At 39.1% G+C, this 15058-nt stretch overlaps 1 protein-coding gene across 1 annotated transcript; it reads left to right on the top strand.

The window, feature by feature from the left end:
• The first annotated feature begins 13493 nt into the window (after window positions 1–13493).
• On the top strand, window positions 13494–13952 carry LOC138901181 (uncharacterized). The gene is made up of 2 exons (XM_070188926.1): window positions 13494–13596; window positions 13732–13952. Exons 1-2 carry the CDS (start codon window positions 13494–13496, stop codon window positions 13950–13952), a joined length of 324 nt encoding a protein of 107 aa, XP_070045027.1.
• The last annotated feature ends 1106 nt before the right edge of the window (window positions 13953–15058 follow it).

Genomic DNA, 15058 nt, shown 5'->3' with positions numbered 1-15058 from the left:
GCGCTATCATAAGCAAGATCCAGACATAAATTAATATATCATGCTATGGCGTGCAGCCCGATCCCATATCTGTCACTCGTAATCAGGCTCTTGGCCTCACTCAGTCATCAATCTCTCCAGTCTCACTCATGGGCTCACAATGTCATGAAACTAGCCCGACAACAATGATATGATGTATCAATAAATAACAACTGAGACTGAGATATGATATGAATGCATGAATATGACTAAGTACGAAATATCAATGAAATTAGTGAGATGACAGCAAGAAACGACCACTATGGGTCCCAACAGTATAGGCATAAAGCCTAAACATGATATCTAGCATGATTGACAGCTCAATTACTTTATCACATGGTGAAAACACGGATATCAACAAACTAGGGCCACTATTCAGTGCAATGGAAACAACAGAGTCCCAATTCACATGGTGCACGCCCACACGCCCGTCACCTAGCATGTGCGTCACCTCAACACAAATCACATAACACGTATTTCGGGGTTTTATACCCACAGCTCCAACATTAGAAGAGTTACTTACCTCGAACAAGCCAATTCTAACACCGAGCAAGCCAAGCGATGCTCCAAAATTCCATCTTGCGCGTTCCGACCTCCGAACGACTCGAAACTAACCAAAAATAACTAAAATACATCAAACAATGATAAAGGAACCAATCCCGAACGAAAAAGATCACTTCTTGAATCAAAATCCCAAAATTGCCCAAAAGCCTAACCCGGGCCTGCACCTCGGAACTCGACAAAATTTATAAAATCCAACAACACATTCAATTACGAGTCCAACCATACTAGTTTCACTCAAATCCGACTCCAATTCGATATTCAAAACTAAAAAATTCATATTATAAAACTTTAGGCCAAAACCCCTAATTTCCTCTATGAAATTCACAATCCAATTACCAAAAACGAAGGTAGATTCATGATATAAGATAAATAATGAGTAGAGAACGCTTACCCTAGTCCACAAGATGAAAATTACTCCAAGAATAGCCTTAATCCGAGCTTGAAAATGTTAAAATGAAGCCAAAAGTTGCGAACCCTTGTATTTATCATTCTGCCCAGCACAACCGCATTTGCGGAAAATTTGTCGCACCTGCGACCACCGCTTTTGCGGAAACACCTCGCACCTGCGCTGCCTGGCTTCCTCACCATTTTCGCTTCTGCGACTTGCTTCCCGCATCTGCGCCATTGCAGGTGCGGAAATCACATCGCACCTGCGACCTCTAATGACACCCTCCAACTTCGCACCTACGCTCGAGCTCCTGCACCTGCGGTATTGAATATGCGCCCAAATCTCCGCTTCTGCGGTCTTCCTCACCCAGCACTTTTCTCGCATCTGCGATGCCTTTGTCGCTTCTGCGGCCATCGCACCTGCGCAAACCAACCGCAGGTGCGATCCTACCAGAACCAGCAGCCTCCAAATTTGCACATGAAGTGAAAAATGATCCGAACCTCTTCCAAAACTCATCCGGTCCACTCGGGACCCCGTTCGAATATACTAACAAGTCCAATAACATAACACGAACCTACTCGAGGCCTCAAATCACGCATAATCACATCGAAATGACGAATCATACTTCAAATCGAAATCTATGAACTTTGAAACTTCAACTTCCACATCCGATACCGAAACCTATCGAATTACGTCCGATTGACCTCAAATTTTGCACACACGTCACATTTAACATTACGGACCTATTCCAATTTCCAGAATTAGATTCCGACCTCGATATCAAAAAGTACACTCCCGGTCAAACTTTTCAAAATTTCAACTTTCGCCATTTCAAGCCAAATTCCACTATGGACCTTCGAATCACAATCCGGACGCGCTACTAAGTCCAAAATCACCCAACGGAGCTAACGGAACCATCAAAACTCTGTTTCAGGTTCAAATTCACAAAAAGTCAAACTTGGTCAACTCTCCCAATTTAAAGCTTCGATGATGAAATCCATTCTTCCAATTCGATTTCGAATAATCTGAAAATCAAAATAGACGATTCACATAAGTCATAATGCATCATACGGAGCTACTCATACCCGTAAACTACTCAGCGAAGTGCAAATGCTCAAAACGACCGGTCGGGTCGTTACATCCTCCTCCTCTTAAACAAACGTTCGTCCTCGAACGTGTCCAAAGTCGTTCTCAAAGCCATCAAACCGCATATAACCTTACCATGCACATACCCGGGGCTGATCCCACGTCACCTTATCCCATACAGGTCCGACAACACACCATAACCAAAATTTCTCAATGCAACCTAGCCCACAAGCCTTCGAATCCAATTTCCAACATCCGAAATTTCTTATAAGATCTAAATCTCGCAACCTACACACTGTATAAGTCTGAACAAGCTGTAACAAAAGCCAAAACCATAACTCAAATACTCAAAACTGAAATACCATATAGCTCAAATGCTCTAAGCAATGATTTCTAATCACAGTAGCTGCTCAAAACAACCCTATGCCGGTAATAAACCTCATATCAAACAAGACTCCATTCTAAAACCTTCGTACAGTATCGATGATGAAAGAAACACGCAGAAACTCGTAACCATTCATCAGATCCACCAGCCGTGGAGCTCCCTCTCCTTCGACAAGAACCATAGCAAATTTCTAAGATGACTTTCGATATTATCCTTCCAAATATACCACAATCAAATCTGATAGCACGCATCCTAGATCCGACGACTCCATCCTATCAAATACCAGCTACTCTACTGACATGTCACACCAATACTATCCAAAGCCGTAACACGTGCAATTCGTGCACCAATAAGCATTATTCCAAATGTACTCAAACACGAAAATGACTCAAACAAGAGAACCATCCCGCAAGCTCGACGGGTACCACCCCAACGCAATGTTGAGAACCCATCACACACCGTAGAACTATAACATATGAATATAACACAAAGAATCATATCTCAACATAACTCTGCCGCAATGTACGACCCCATCCAAACACTGATCCATATGAAATACCTCAGCCACCATGCACAAAATCAATAACTACGCGCAATCCGACATCAAGTACTCACAGTGCATTACCATAACCATGGAAAAGCAAATGGCACAATGCCACACAAACCCGAATGAACATAACCAATGCGCAATCATTCATGCATCACCCAAATACCTATCTCGCACGAATTTTGCTATAAGGCCCCAATAGAACTGCACCATGGGTGCATACAACCAACGAATCACGACCCCTTGTAGCATAGAAGAGTAACTTACAGAACATAACAGAATACGAATAAGCTCCTCTACAACCAAATGACACATCCCTCAACAATAGAAGTATGGAGCCAGCCAATCCGGCTCGATGTAGAATACACATCCTAATTGGGCCTACCAATAGACCCCCAACTCAACTTTGGGCGCCCACACATGGATAAATAACCCTCTGAAAGCCCACAATAACCGAATCATAACGCTTACTATCATCTAGCTAGCTCCGGCCATGACTTCACAGTCCACAACCATGAAAACAATCTGCTCTTGAGAACTCCCAGTCTCAAAATCCATAGAACACACGAATCCCATATCCGATCCCATCTCCACCGCCAGAATGTCTAACACATCTCTCATACACGATCATCCCACGAGAAATACTTCTGAAATTCTTCTGTGCCACATAGAAAAATTTGAATATCGGCAATCGATCAATCAGGAGAGTGCCGCAATATCAATGAAGTACCCATAAATCAAAACACATTGCCTCTTCTGAAATGTATACTCTCATCAGGCCAGACCGAGTAGTAATATCATTTACCTTGTCATCTGAAACCGTCTATGCTGCCTACGAATTGATGTCCTTCCCTTCAAAACTGAACTGTGACCTTGCATATGCAAATCTCAATCCCACACCACACACCGCATTTACCATGCCATCATATGAAAAATACGAGAACTTCATAGTATGCTCCGAGTCACAAGAAACTACATACTCAATTAGCCAAGGACCTTCCATTTGATCTCATCTCGGAGAAAATCCCAATATGCAACATATTCCTCACGCCGGTAGGAAATATACTCCTCAAATCGTGGTAAAAACCATTGAGAACTCTTCGAAACCCATTTGCACACAACCAAGCTATCAGAACCAAATCTCTCTAACCCAACCCAGCCACGCAGGTTGCCAAGACCTAAGAGCATTGCCTCGAAACACCTGTAGAGACTAGCCACCTCATAAGTACCCAGAGAACCGATCATACCTATTACTGTGCTAACCCAACCTACTACCACGCTGTCCTATTTCTCCAAGTCCCTTCCAAATTTCCTTCAAATTGATACTTCTCCTTGCTGGAACACCACGATCCTTAACCAAAATTCACCACACAAGAGACCCTAGTATAAAACCATAACCCCCTAAGGCCCATAAGCCACTGACTTCCCTCTTAAGCACCACAAAGTACCACAACCGAGATACCCACTCTAAACAGACCTTATGTGAACCTAAAACTATTTCCTGAACCTTCTTGATACCAAAATGCATAATCCACAATGCTATAAAAATGCCACAAGTCTCGACACCATCCCATGCAAATATCAGATCCTAGCCATATACCAATCCGAAATTCTTAATTTCTACATATAATTCTTGAATCCATTAGAACCATTCTTGAGAGTCATCCACTCTACTCAAATTTCAATAGAACGAACCAAATAGATTGAATGACATGTGCCCCATTAGTACACCAACACCCAAGGGAGTAGTCCACACTCTTAAGCAATCGAGCAAATTCCTACTCCACGTACCCTACATCCTTCGCGAATAACCACTCAATTATTTTTATGATTCCCATATACCCATAGAGCGTAATACAACATATATCCAAAAATTCCTTTACCCGAGTCATCCTCGATCTCGACCTCTGCAAGTCATAACTGATTCACCAGTATACCCCAAACCGAAATCAATACGACACATAATCGTGCAAATAACTCATCGATAGCAAACTCCTCCACTTGGCTCAAAGCCATAGAACAAAATAGTTGATAACATCACGATACCTATACTCTATTACTGCTAGAATCCCGCACTGAAATTCAACTAAATCCTTCGCAAGACCATGTAACACAAACCATATAATACCTCAAATCGTCTGGGCAAATCTCGCATTCACCCTTGTAATAGTCAAGCCAACTTCCACAAGCGATCCAAAATCAAATTTCAACATATATCATTCACTGGTAAAAGAGAACTCTCTACAAAATATCGTAAGGACCACACAACCTCAGGACACCTCGCAGGAGATAACCCGCCTGCTTTGCCTCAACCGATATCTCTCTATACAATTCCACAGTCATGACTACTACGCAATCACTTAATATTCTTGATTCTGTACTTATCAACAAGACACGAGAATCTACTTCACTCCACAACTAAACAACATGAGAGATCCCTCAACACACCCATAACTCGAGACTATACGCCAAATCAAGACAGAAATCAAACACCCCATAGTCCTTGCTACATATCAAGTAAACTCTTCTAGTCATATTCGAACAATATAAACACATCCCCCAGTCACATCATACTCACCACATAGTCATCTAATTATAAATTCCACTAATAGGGACACCACCAGACATATAAGTCCCAAAGGCACGTGCTCACACAATCACAATCTCCGTGCTCAAGCTACAGTCAAAACCCGGCCTCAAGTCCTCCAGACTGGCCCTTCATCAGCGCACATAAATCACATCTCGCACCTTATTCATAGAAACACAAGACGGTGATGCTCAACTGATACCGAGCGCCCATGTGCGCATACGAATGTGTGGAAGGATTTCAAAGAGTTACGCTTCAAGCTGAATCAATGGCGCATAATAAGAAAAGAAAGATGGGAAGTATATCCTAAATGTCCTGTAGCCTCTCGAAGATAGGTATGGATGTCATCACGCAGATTTGCAAGAATCTACTAGACACTTTCTCATGACTTGTAGAACCTATGAACCTAGAGCTCTGATACCACCTTGTCATGACCCAAAATCCGACTATTCGTAATAGAACCTAACCCAACCCGCTAGGAAAGTCAATTAACTACTAACCAATTCCAATAACACTTAATAAAGCAATTAAGTAAAGAAATATTTGAATCTAATACATTCCCCAAGAACTGGTAGTACAAATCATGAGCTTCTAAGAAGAGAGTTTATAAAGCGGAAGTGAAATAAATACATAGTCTGTTTCAATAGTACATAAACAGAGTTTTACAGATCTAAAGCTACCACGAACAAGAGGCAGCTACAGCCGGGACGCAGGTACATCTTTAATCTAGCTCCCATCGATCACAGCAACATCAACCGCCAACATCTGCATGCAAGGTGTAGAAGTGTAGTATGAGTACAACCGACCCCATGTACTCAATATGTAACAAACCTAACCTTAGGTTGAAAGTAGTGATGAGCTAGTACCAAGGTCGGGTCCCAACTTCAATAACCAACAATAGTTCATAACAACAAAAAAAAAGTAATACTAGAAGTAACTCAACAATCAAATGCTCAACAAAAACATGATTTCTGAAAATAGTTATGCCTTTCAAGTACTTCAATAAAAACCCAAATCATTTACCAGAGTTATAAAAAATATGAATAAGTTAGAAAATAAAAATTTTCCCAAAATCCTTTCCATAATAAATAAGATGTTTCATTTTCTTTCCAGATAACCAATGTAAAACAAATGCATCACTATGCCCATCTGTCAACTTCAGTGAGAAATCATGAATGATGTAATATCGTACAACATGAGGAAAATACATCTCTATGCATGTATATCATGTGTGCATGTGTATGCAATGTATCTCATAGATGGATCATGTACTCACACTCTTAGAGTATTGAATCTCACTATCTCACACTTTCCACTCATAATGCTCAATCACTCGGTACTGTATATAGCCCATACAGCCCAAGGAAGATCCATCCCGGAATATATACATCACTGACCATCAGTCACTTAGTACCGAGGAAGGCCAATCCGGCCCCATGGAGAAGATCCATCTCCAGGTATATAAATGCTTCAGACAAGATCCATGTCCAGGGAAGATCCATCCCTCAATATAATCAACCGCACTCACTAGGGGTGTGCAGACTCCGGAGGGGATCCTACAGCCCAAGCGTTATCATAAGCCAGATCCAAGCATAAATCAATATATCATGATGTGGTGTGCAGCCCGATCCCATATCTGTCACTCATAATCAGGCTCTCGGTCTCTCTCAGTCATCATTCTCTCCAGTCTCACTCACGAGCTCACAATGTCATGAAACTAGCCCGACAACAATGATATGATGTATCAATAAATAACAACTGAGACAGAGATATGATTTGAATGCATGAATATGACTCAATATAAAATATCAATGAAATCAGTGAGATGACAGCAAGAAACGACCACTATGGGTCCCAACAGTATAGGCATAAAGCCTAAACATGATATCTAGCATGATTGACAGCTCAATTACTTTATCACATGGTGAAAACACAGATATCAACAAACTAGGGCCACTATTCAGTGCAATGGAAACAACAGAGTCCCAATTCACATGGTGCACGCCCACACTTCCATCACCTAGCATGTGCGTCACCTCAACACAAATCACATAACACGTATTTCAGGGTTTTATACCCACAGCTCCAACATTAGAAGAGTTACTTACCTCGAACAAGCTAATTCCAACACCGAGCAAGCCAAGCAATGCTCCAAAATTCCATCCTGCACGTTCCAACCTCCGAACGGCTCGAAACTAACCAAAAACAACTAAAATACATCAAACAATGATAAAGGAACCAATCCCGAACGAAAAAGATCACTTCTTGAATCAAAAGCCCAAAATTAGCCAAAAGCCCAACCCGGGCCCGCACCTCGAAACTCGACAAAATTTACAAAATCCAACAACACATTCAATTACGAGTCCAATCATACTAGTTTCATTCAAATCCGACTCCAATTCGATATTCAAAACTAAAAAATTCATATTATGAAACTTTAGGCCAAAACCCCCAATTTCCTCTATAAAATTCACAATCCAATTACCAAAAACGAAGGTAGATTCATGATATAAGATAAATAATGAGTAGAGAATGCTTACCCTAGTCCACAAGATGAAAATTACTCCAAGAATAGCCTCAATCCGAGCTTGAAAATGTTAAAATGAAGCCAAAAGTCGCGAACCCTTGTATTTATCATTCTGCCCAGCACTACCGCATTTGCGGAAATTTTGTCGCACCTGCGACCCCCGCAGGTGCGATCCTACCAGTATCGACTTACCAGAACCAACCGCAGGTGTGATCCTACCAGAACCAGCAGCCTCCAGCTTTGCACATGAAGTGAAAAATGATCCGAACCTCTTCCAAAACTCATCCGGTCCACTTGGGACCCTGTCCGAATATACTAACAAGTCCAATAACATAACACGAACCTACTAGAGGCCTCAAATCACGCATAATCACATCGAAATAATGAATCACACCTCAAATTGAAATCTATGAACTTTGAAACTTTAACTTCCACAACCGATACCGAAACCTATCAAATTACGTTCGATTGACCTCAAATTTTGCACACACATCACATTTCACATTACGGACCTATTCCAATTTCCAGAATTGGATTCCGACTCCGATATCAAAAAGTCCACTTCCGGTCAAACTTTCTAAAATTTCAACTTTTGCCATTTCAAGCTAAATTCCACTACGGACCTCCGAATCACAATCCGGACGCGCTCCTAAGTCCAAAATCAACCAATGGAGCTAAAGGAACCATCAAAACTCCGTTCCGGGTTCAAATTCACAAAAAATCAAACTTGGTCAACTTTCCCAATTTAAAGCTTTGACGATGAAGTCCATTCTTCCAATTCGATTTCGAATAATCTGAAAATTAAAACTGATGATTTACATAAGTCATAATGCATCATACGGAGCTACTCATTCCCGTAAATTACCAAGCAAAGTACAAATGCTCAAAATGACCGGTCGGGTCGTTACAATTAGGTAGGGACATTATTTGAATATGCTCTGCAATCTTTATGTAATTTGCTATTCCTCGAGATTTTGACTTTCATTATAAATCCAACCCCAAAAAATTGCTTATAGAGGTACGAATTTCAAAAATCATATAAGGAAACAACAACTCATTCTTTCAACGATGTGGGAAACTCTAAAACATGCCTTGCGTACGCCTCAACACTGCATTCCCTTAATCAATGTTGGAGACTCTAACATTTTAAAACTATATGTGAAGTTACCTTACATTTGTATACCTCTTTAAGTGTGTTTATTTTGGAAAAAGGAATAAGTACCTCCTTGAGCTAAGCTCGAATTTTCTGTTGCACACTTTATCTTTATGGGAGTCTGATTACCCCTTGAACGTTTTTGAAGTGAAATAAATACCACCTTAAAATGTCACAACCAAATCTATTTGACATGTGTATATTTCTTTTAAAAACTATTTTTCATTTTTATTCTTTTTTGCCCTTTATCCTCTTCTTCTTTTGCTTTTGTCTCTTCTTTCTCATGTTTGCGCCGCTGCTCGTCACGCCGTTCCCATCATTTTCTTTCTTCTTTTCCTTTCTCTCCTACTTTTTCATTTTTCTTAGTTCCTGATTCTATTCCCAAAAGAAACTGTTGAGAATTGGGGTTTTGATGATTAACAAAGTGTGTCCAGTAAATGTGCACTGAGAACCAGGTCCTCAAGGTAGCTGTTGAAGTATTCTAAGAACCAGTTTCTCAAGGTAGCTGGTGAAGATTCTTACAAGGCAGTAAATATTTCACAAAGTTACTATGATCCGAGATTGCTGAAAGAAGGCTGTTAATGTGATAGTGTGATAAGGGTCGTTGTCCAAGAAGATATGTTCGCATAAGTGATAGACAAGAGTCACAAGATTTGTGGAGTCCTTGGAACAGTAGGAGTCCTATCAAATGAGAAGTTGACTATGTATAGGACTCCCAAAAGATCTCATAGTCCAGTGAACTTAAATACTTTCCTGATGGACTAAGGACACTATCCTTTTGCATGGTAACTGTGGAACTACATTTTCAATACTCAAGACGATTACTAGTCTTAGTGTTCTTCTTAAGTCTGTTAGTTAATATGTATTAGGAAATCGATTTGTAATCAAGTTGTCATTCATAATATGTTAGTTGGAGGAAGTGTTTGAGTGTGAAAGTTAGAGTAACTTATAATTCATTTAAATAGTTGAAGTAGGAGAACTGTGTGGGTATTGATTTGCAGGTCTTGTATTCAGTACATTTGTGTGATGACCCAATATGTCATCTTTAATTTTAAACATTCACTTTTATGTTCTGAGACCTCGAATAGTACCTTTCAGCTCTGCTCGACTTGCGTGCACAATCCGTAAATGTTTTTGGAAAGTTTTTATGTGAAATAAATTAAAATATAAAATGGAGCTTCAAAACTCATTTGAGTTGACTTCAGTCAATATTTTGAGCAAACGCTCCCAGAATAGTATTTTGACAGTCCTGGTGGATCCGTAACGTGATTTGGGACTTGGGCGTATGCTTGAAATTTAATTTGGAAGTCCCTAGCTTGAGTTATCACTAATTATTAAAAATTAAAAGTTTGAAAGCTTAAAGAATTTTTAAGTTTGACTGATGTTTGACTTTGTTGATACCGGGTCTGTATTTTAGTTTCGAAACTCGGTATAGGTCCATTACTATATTCATAACTTGTCTGCCAAATATAATATCAAACGGAAGTGATTTGACGTGATTCGAATGCCCGATTGTTAAAATAAAAATTCTTTAAGTTTCATTGAAAATTTTATTTTGTCTGGTGTCCGATTCGTAGTTCTCACCTTATTTTGGTGTTTTGATCCCGCGAGCGAGTTCATATGAGGTTTTTGGTCTTGTGTGCATGTACGGTTTGGAGCCCCGAGGGCTCGGGTGAGTTTTGGATAGCCTACAGACCTTTTGAACTTTGGAAAAATCTAGTTTCTCTGCTGCAACAATCATCTCGTGCATTGTACTCCGCGACACGAAGCCATTGCCGTGATCGCGAAGAGATAATTATGAGCCATGATTTTTACTTTTCGCGTTCGCGAAGATTGACACGCAATCGCGGAAGGTTGGCTCCCAGTGCATCGCGAACGCATAGAGTTGATCGCATCCGCGAAGAGGAAATAAGGCAGAAGCTGGGGCACTCAAATTTGTGCTTCGCGATCACATGAAGAAGTCCGCGATCGCGAACGTCTAAATGGTCATGCTTCGCGTTCGCGTAGTGTAAATTGGCCGCCTGAACAATTTGTGCTTCGCGATCGCGAAGCCATTCCCACGACCACGAAGAGTAAAATGGACCTGGGTAGAAATTGTTCTACGCGATCGCGAAGGGATTTCAGTAATCGCGATGAGTTAATCCCTGGACAACAGAACTTAAGTTGTGGAAATGGAATTTCATCCCATTTTCCATTATCCGCGATTTAGAGCTCGGCTTGGGTGATTTTCAGAGGGTTTTTCACAAATTCGAACTGGGTAAGTGTTCCTTATCCTTTATTGATTATATTTCATGATTCCATACTCATTTAAATCATGAATCCGTAAATTTAATTGAAGAAAATCATATTTTTATAAAATCTTCCAAAAGTGTAAAATGAATATTTGAAAGGCAATCCGATGTCAGAATTCGATAATTTTTATATGGTTGAACTCGTATCGGCATGGGTTTTTGGATTCTGTGATTTTTTGTCGGGTTCTGAAAAATGGGCCCCACGTTGACTTTTGGTTGACGTTTCCGAAAATAACTTAAATTAAGTTTCTTTTGAAATGTGAATAATTTCTATAGCTCAAATTGAATTGTTGGTAAATAATTTGATAGGTTTGATTGGTTTGGAGAATAATTCGAAAGGAAAAGCCGTGGTCGAGTGATCACTTGAAATTTCAAAATAAGGTAAGTGTCGTGGTTAACCTTCACTTAAGGGAATAGAACCCTTGAATTATTTGTTACGTGAATTCCATGTGTAACGACGTATAGGTGAGGTAACGAGTCCCTATACGTCGTCAAATTGATTATTTGTATATTTATCTGAAAATCATAAATTATTTTAAATCATGAATTAATTATTATATTAATTATTTATCTCATATTCCTTGTCCAATGTTATGTCTTGAATTCATGCTATAATTGCTACATGCTTATTTGACTTATGTGACTTAATTGCTACTTGACATTTAGCATATTAAATATTAAATTACCTATTTTCTCCCTAATTTTCATAATTAATTGCTACTTGTCATTACTTGTTTCCTAAATAAATCATAATGATTGTATGCTTTGTTGCCTAAATATTTCTTATTAAATATAGTATTTATTGGAGTATTTTTACATTTAAGAGTTGTTAAATTTTATTGTCGGATCAGGTTGCACGCCGCAACAGATTTTATTTTAAGTTTATTTTGTTGGAGTGGGTTACACGCCGCAACAGAATTTAATTGGAAGATTATATTGTTGGAATGGGTTGCACGCTGCAACAGATTTTATTCTAAGTTTATATTGTTGGGGCAGGTTGTACGCTGCAACGGAAATTAATTGAAGGACTATATTGTGGGAACAGGTTGCACGCCGCAACGGAATGATAAAAGAAACTAATTGGCTATGACTGTTGAATTGACTTTAGTTATTGATATGCTTTAACGGTCTTACCTTTATTCCTGTTATTATTATTATTATTATTATTGCGTACAGGTTAGTGTAAGTGACTTGCCTTAGCTTCGTCACTACTTCGTCGAGGTTAGGCTTGGCACTTACAGAGTACATGGAGTCGGTTGTACTCATACTACACTCTGCACTTCTTGTGCAGATACCGGAGTTGGTCCCAGCAGCGTACGGTAGATTTGCTGGGATTCAGCTATCAGAGGAGACTTGAGGTATAGTTGCACGACGTTCACAGCTTTGAAGTCCCCTTCTACTTTATCTTAGCTATGTGCTTTCTTTCAGACAATTTTATTTTATTCAGGCCCTTGTTTGTATTATTCTAGAAGCATGTACACTTGTGACTCCAGTTTTGGGATGGTATTTAGACATCGTTAATACTTTGATTTGTTCATTTAAATTCATATATTATTCCGGTTGTTAGTTTTTTACTATTTAATTAAGATGATTTGTTAAAAATGGTTAAAATTATTCTAACGTTGGCTTGCCTAGCAAGTGAAATGTTAGGCGTCATCATGGTCCCAGAGGTGGGAATTTCGGGTCGTCACAATTTGGCTAATTTGTTTTAGTGAAGTTGAAGCTAAAATCCTACGTGGTAAGTCGTGGTTTTTGTACCTTTGAGCTGGGTGATTTTCCACGTAAAAATTGATGTCTTTAATTTTTACTGTTTATTTTGTTTACGCTTAAGGAGTAAGGGAAAGAACTAAGTTCTTTAGTAATTTAGGAAGGCACTTAATCTAATAAATGGTATCAGAACACGTTCTCTCAAATGTGGTTAACACATAGAGAAATATTGGAAGCAAAATGAGTGCTCCGCCTGGAATTAACGAAGGACAGTCAACTGCTAGACCACCTATGTTCAACAGAAAACACTACAGTTGGAAGAAAGTACTACAATTGGTGGAAGGTAATAATGAAGGATTTCCTAACGGCTGAGGACTATGAACTATGAAAAAAGTGAATTGAGGACCACTAACTCCCACCAAACAAAATGGGCAAAATGAGATTGTTCCCAAAGAGCCCTCTGAATTTGTGGCTGTAGAATTTAGGATGATGGAGAAGAATACAAAGGCAAAGAAGATCCTCATTTGTGGACTTGGTCTTGATGAGTACAACAGGATATCTGCATGCTCAAATACAAAAGAGATCTGGGATGCACTTCAAGCTGCACATGAAGGAACTAATCAAGTGAAGAGATCAAGGATTGAGTTGCTTATGAGAAATTATGAGTTCTTCTCTTGTTTAGTTGTTTGTTCTTCTTGACATATGCTTTATTTGATTGTATGACTACGCGAGCCTCTTTATTTATGCTAGAAATCATATTTTAGTTTATGAAACCTTATTTAGGCATGATGGGCTAAACTTGAGATGGTTGCAATACTTGATTTAGTTGTAGTCATACTTTATATCATGAGCATACATCTGCATCTTTATTTTTATTTTCCTCATGCATTTAGTTGGTTATTTCTTGAACATATGTGCACATCCTTTGAGATGGAGATATTGGTATGAATTGATATGATTATGTCATAATTGGACATTTGAGCGAATTGATATTATTATGGTATGATGGTTATTTTCGTGCGGTTATGGTGATCTTGATATGATGTTGGCACGATGAATTTCAATGCGGAACATAGATATGGATTCGTCCCTCTGGAGTAGGGTGATTACTCATGCTATATCGGGCCCTATAAGTCCAGGTGATACGTGTTTTGTGTTGAGTACGTGGGGCGTGCTTGATCATGTTGGAGCACATGAAATGTGCTGGATATTGATTATGATCGAGCCTTGAGCATGCATGATTATCCTAGACTTATGTAGAAGCATTCATATAGATGCTACTTGGTCCATATTATCTTTATATGTCGTTTTAGAAATTGTATAGTGTTTTGGCCATCTTGTTTAAGAAACATGCTTATCTTATCTCTCATTTTATACCTCATTGTTATTCTTGATTGTTCTCTATGATTTAATGTTATTATACATTGTTCAGGTTGAGAAAGTCAATATTTCGCTTTTGTCAAAATCTCGCCACTACTTCTTCGAGATTATATACTTGATAATTACTAAGTACGCATTATTTTTGTACTCATATGATACACCTGCATACTTTTGTGTAGGTTTTGATACTGGACCTAGCAGCAATCAGGAGGACACTTAGTGATTGTTTAGAGACTTCATGGTGAGCATCGTTCCCTCTTCGCAACCTATGAAGTCCCCTTGTTTTTTGTTATATACTTTTGTTTGATTCAGATAATATTGTTATATTTTGAGTCTCGGTTTTATTTTATTTAGTTGCTCATGACTTATAGTAATTCCGCTTCGGTTATTATTGTAAAACTTATTATGCTTTATCTATATTATGA

This window comes from Nicotiana tomentosiformis, chromosome 11 (assembly GCF_000390325.3).
Source record: "Nicotiana tomentosiformis chromosome 11, ASM39032v3, whole genome shotgun sequence".
NCBI classification, from domain to species: Eukaryota; Viridiplantae; Streptophyta; class Magnoliopsida; order Solanales; family Solanaceae; genus Nicotiana; species Nicotiana tomentosiformis.
The sequence above is the reverse complement of the archived record's forward strand: the minus strand, read 5'-3'. Positions and strand labels throughout refer to the sequence as shown.

What these genes read in the sequence shown, in the direction of transcription:
- LOC138901181 (XM_070188926.1), top strand. Translation starts at nt 13,494, where the DNA reads ATGAGTGCTCCGCCTGGAATTAACGAAGGACAGTCAACTGCTAGACCA. An exon ending in AGTACTACAATTGGTGGAAG is followed by an intron (nt 13,597 to 13,731) that starts GTAATAATGAAG and finishes TTGTGGCTGTAG; the next exon opens with AATTTAGGATGATGGAGAAG.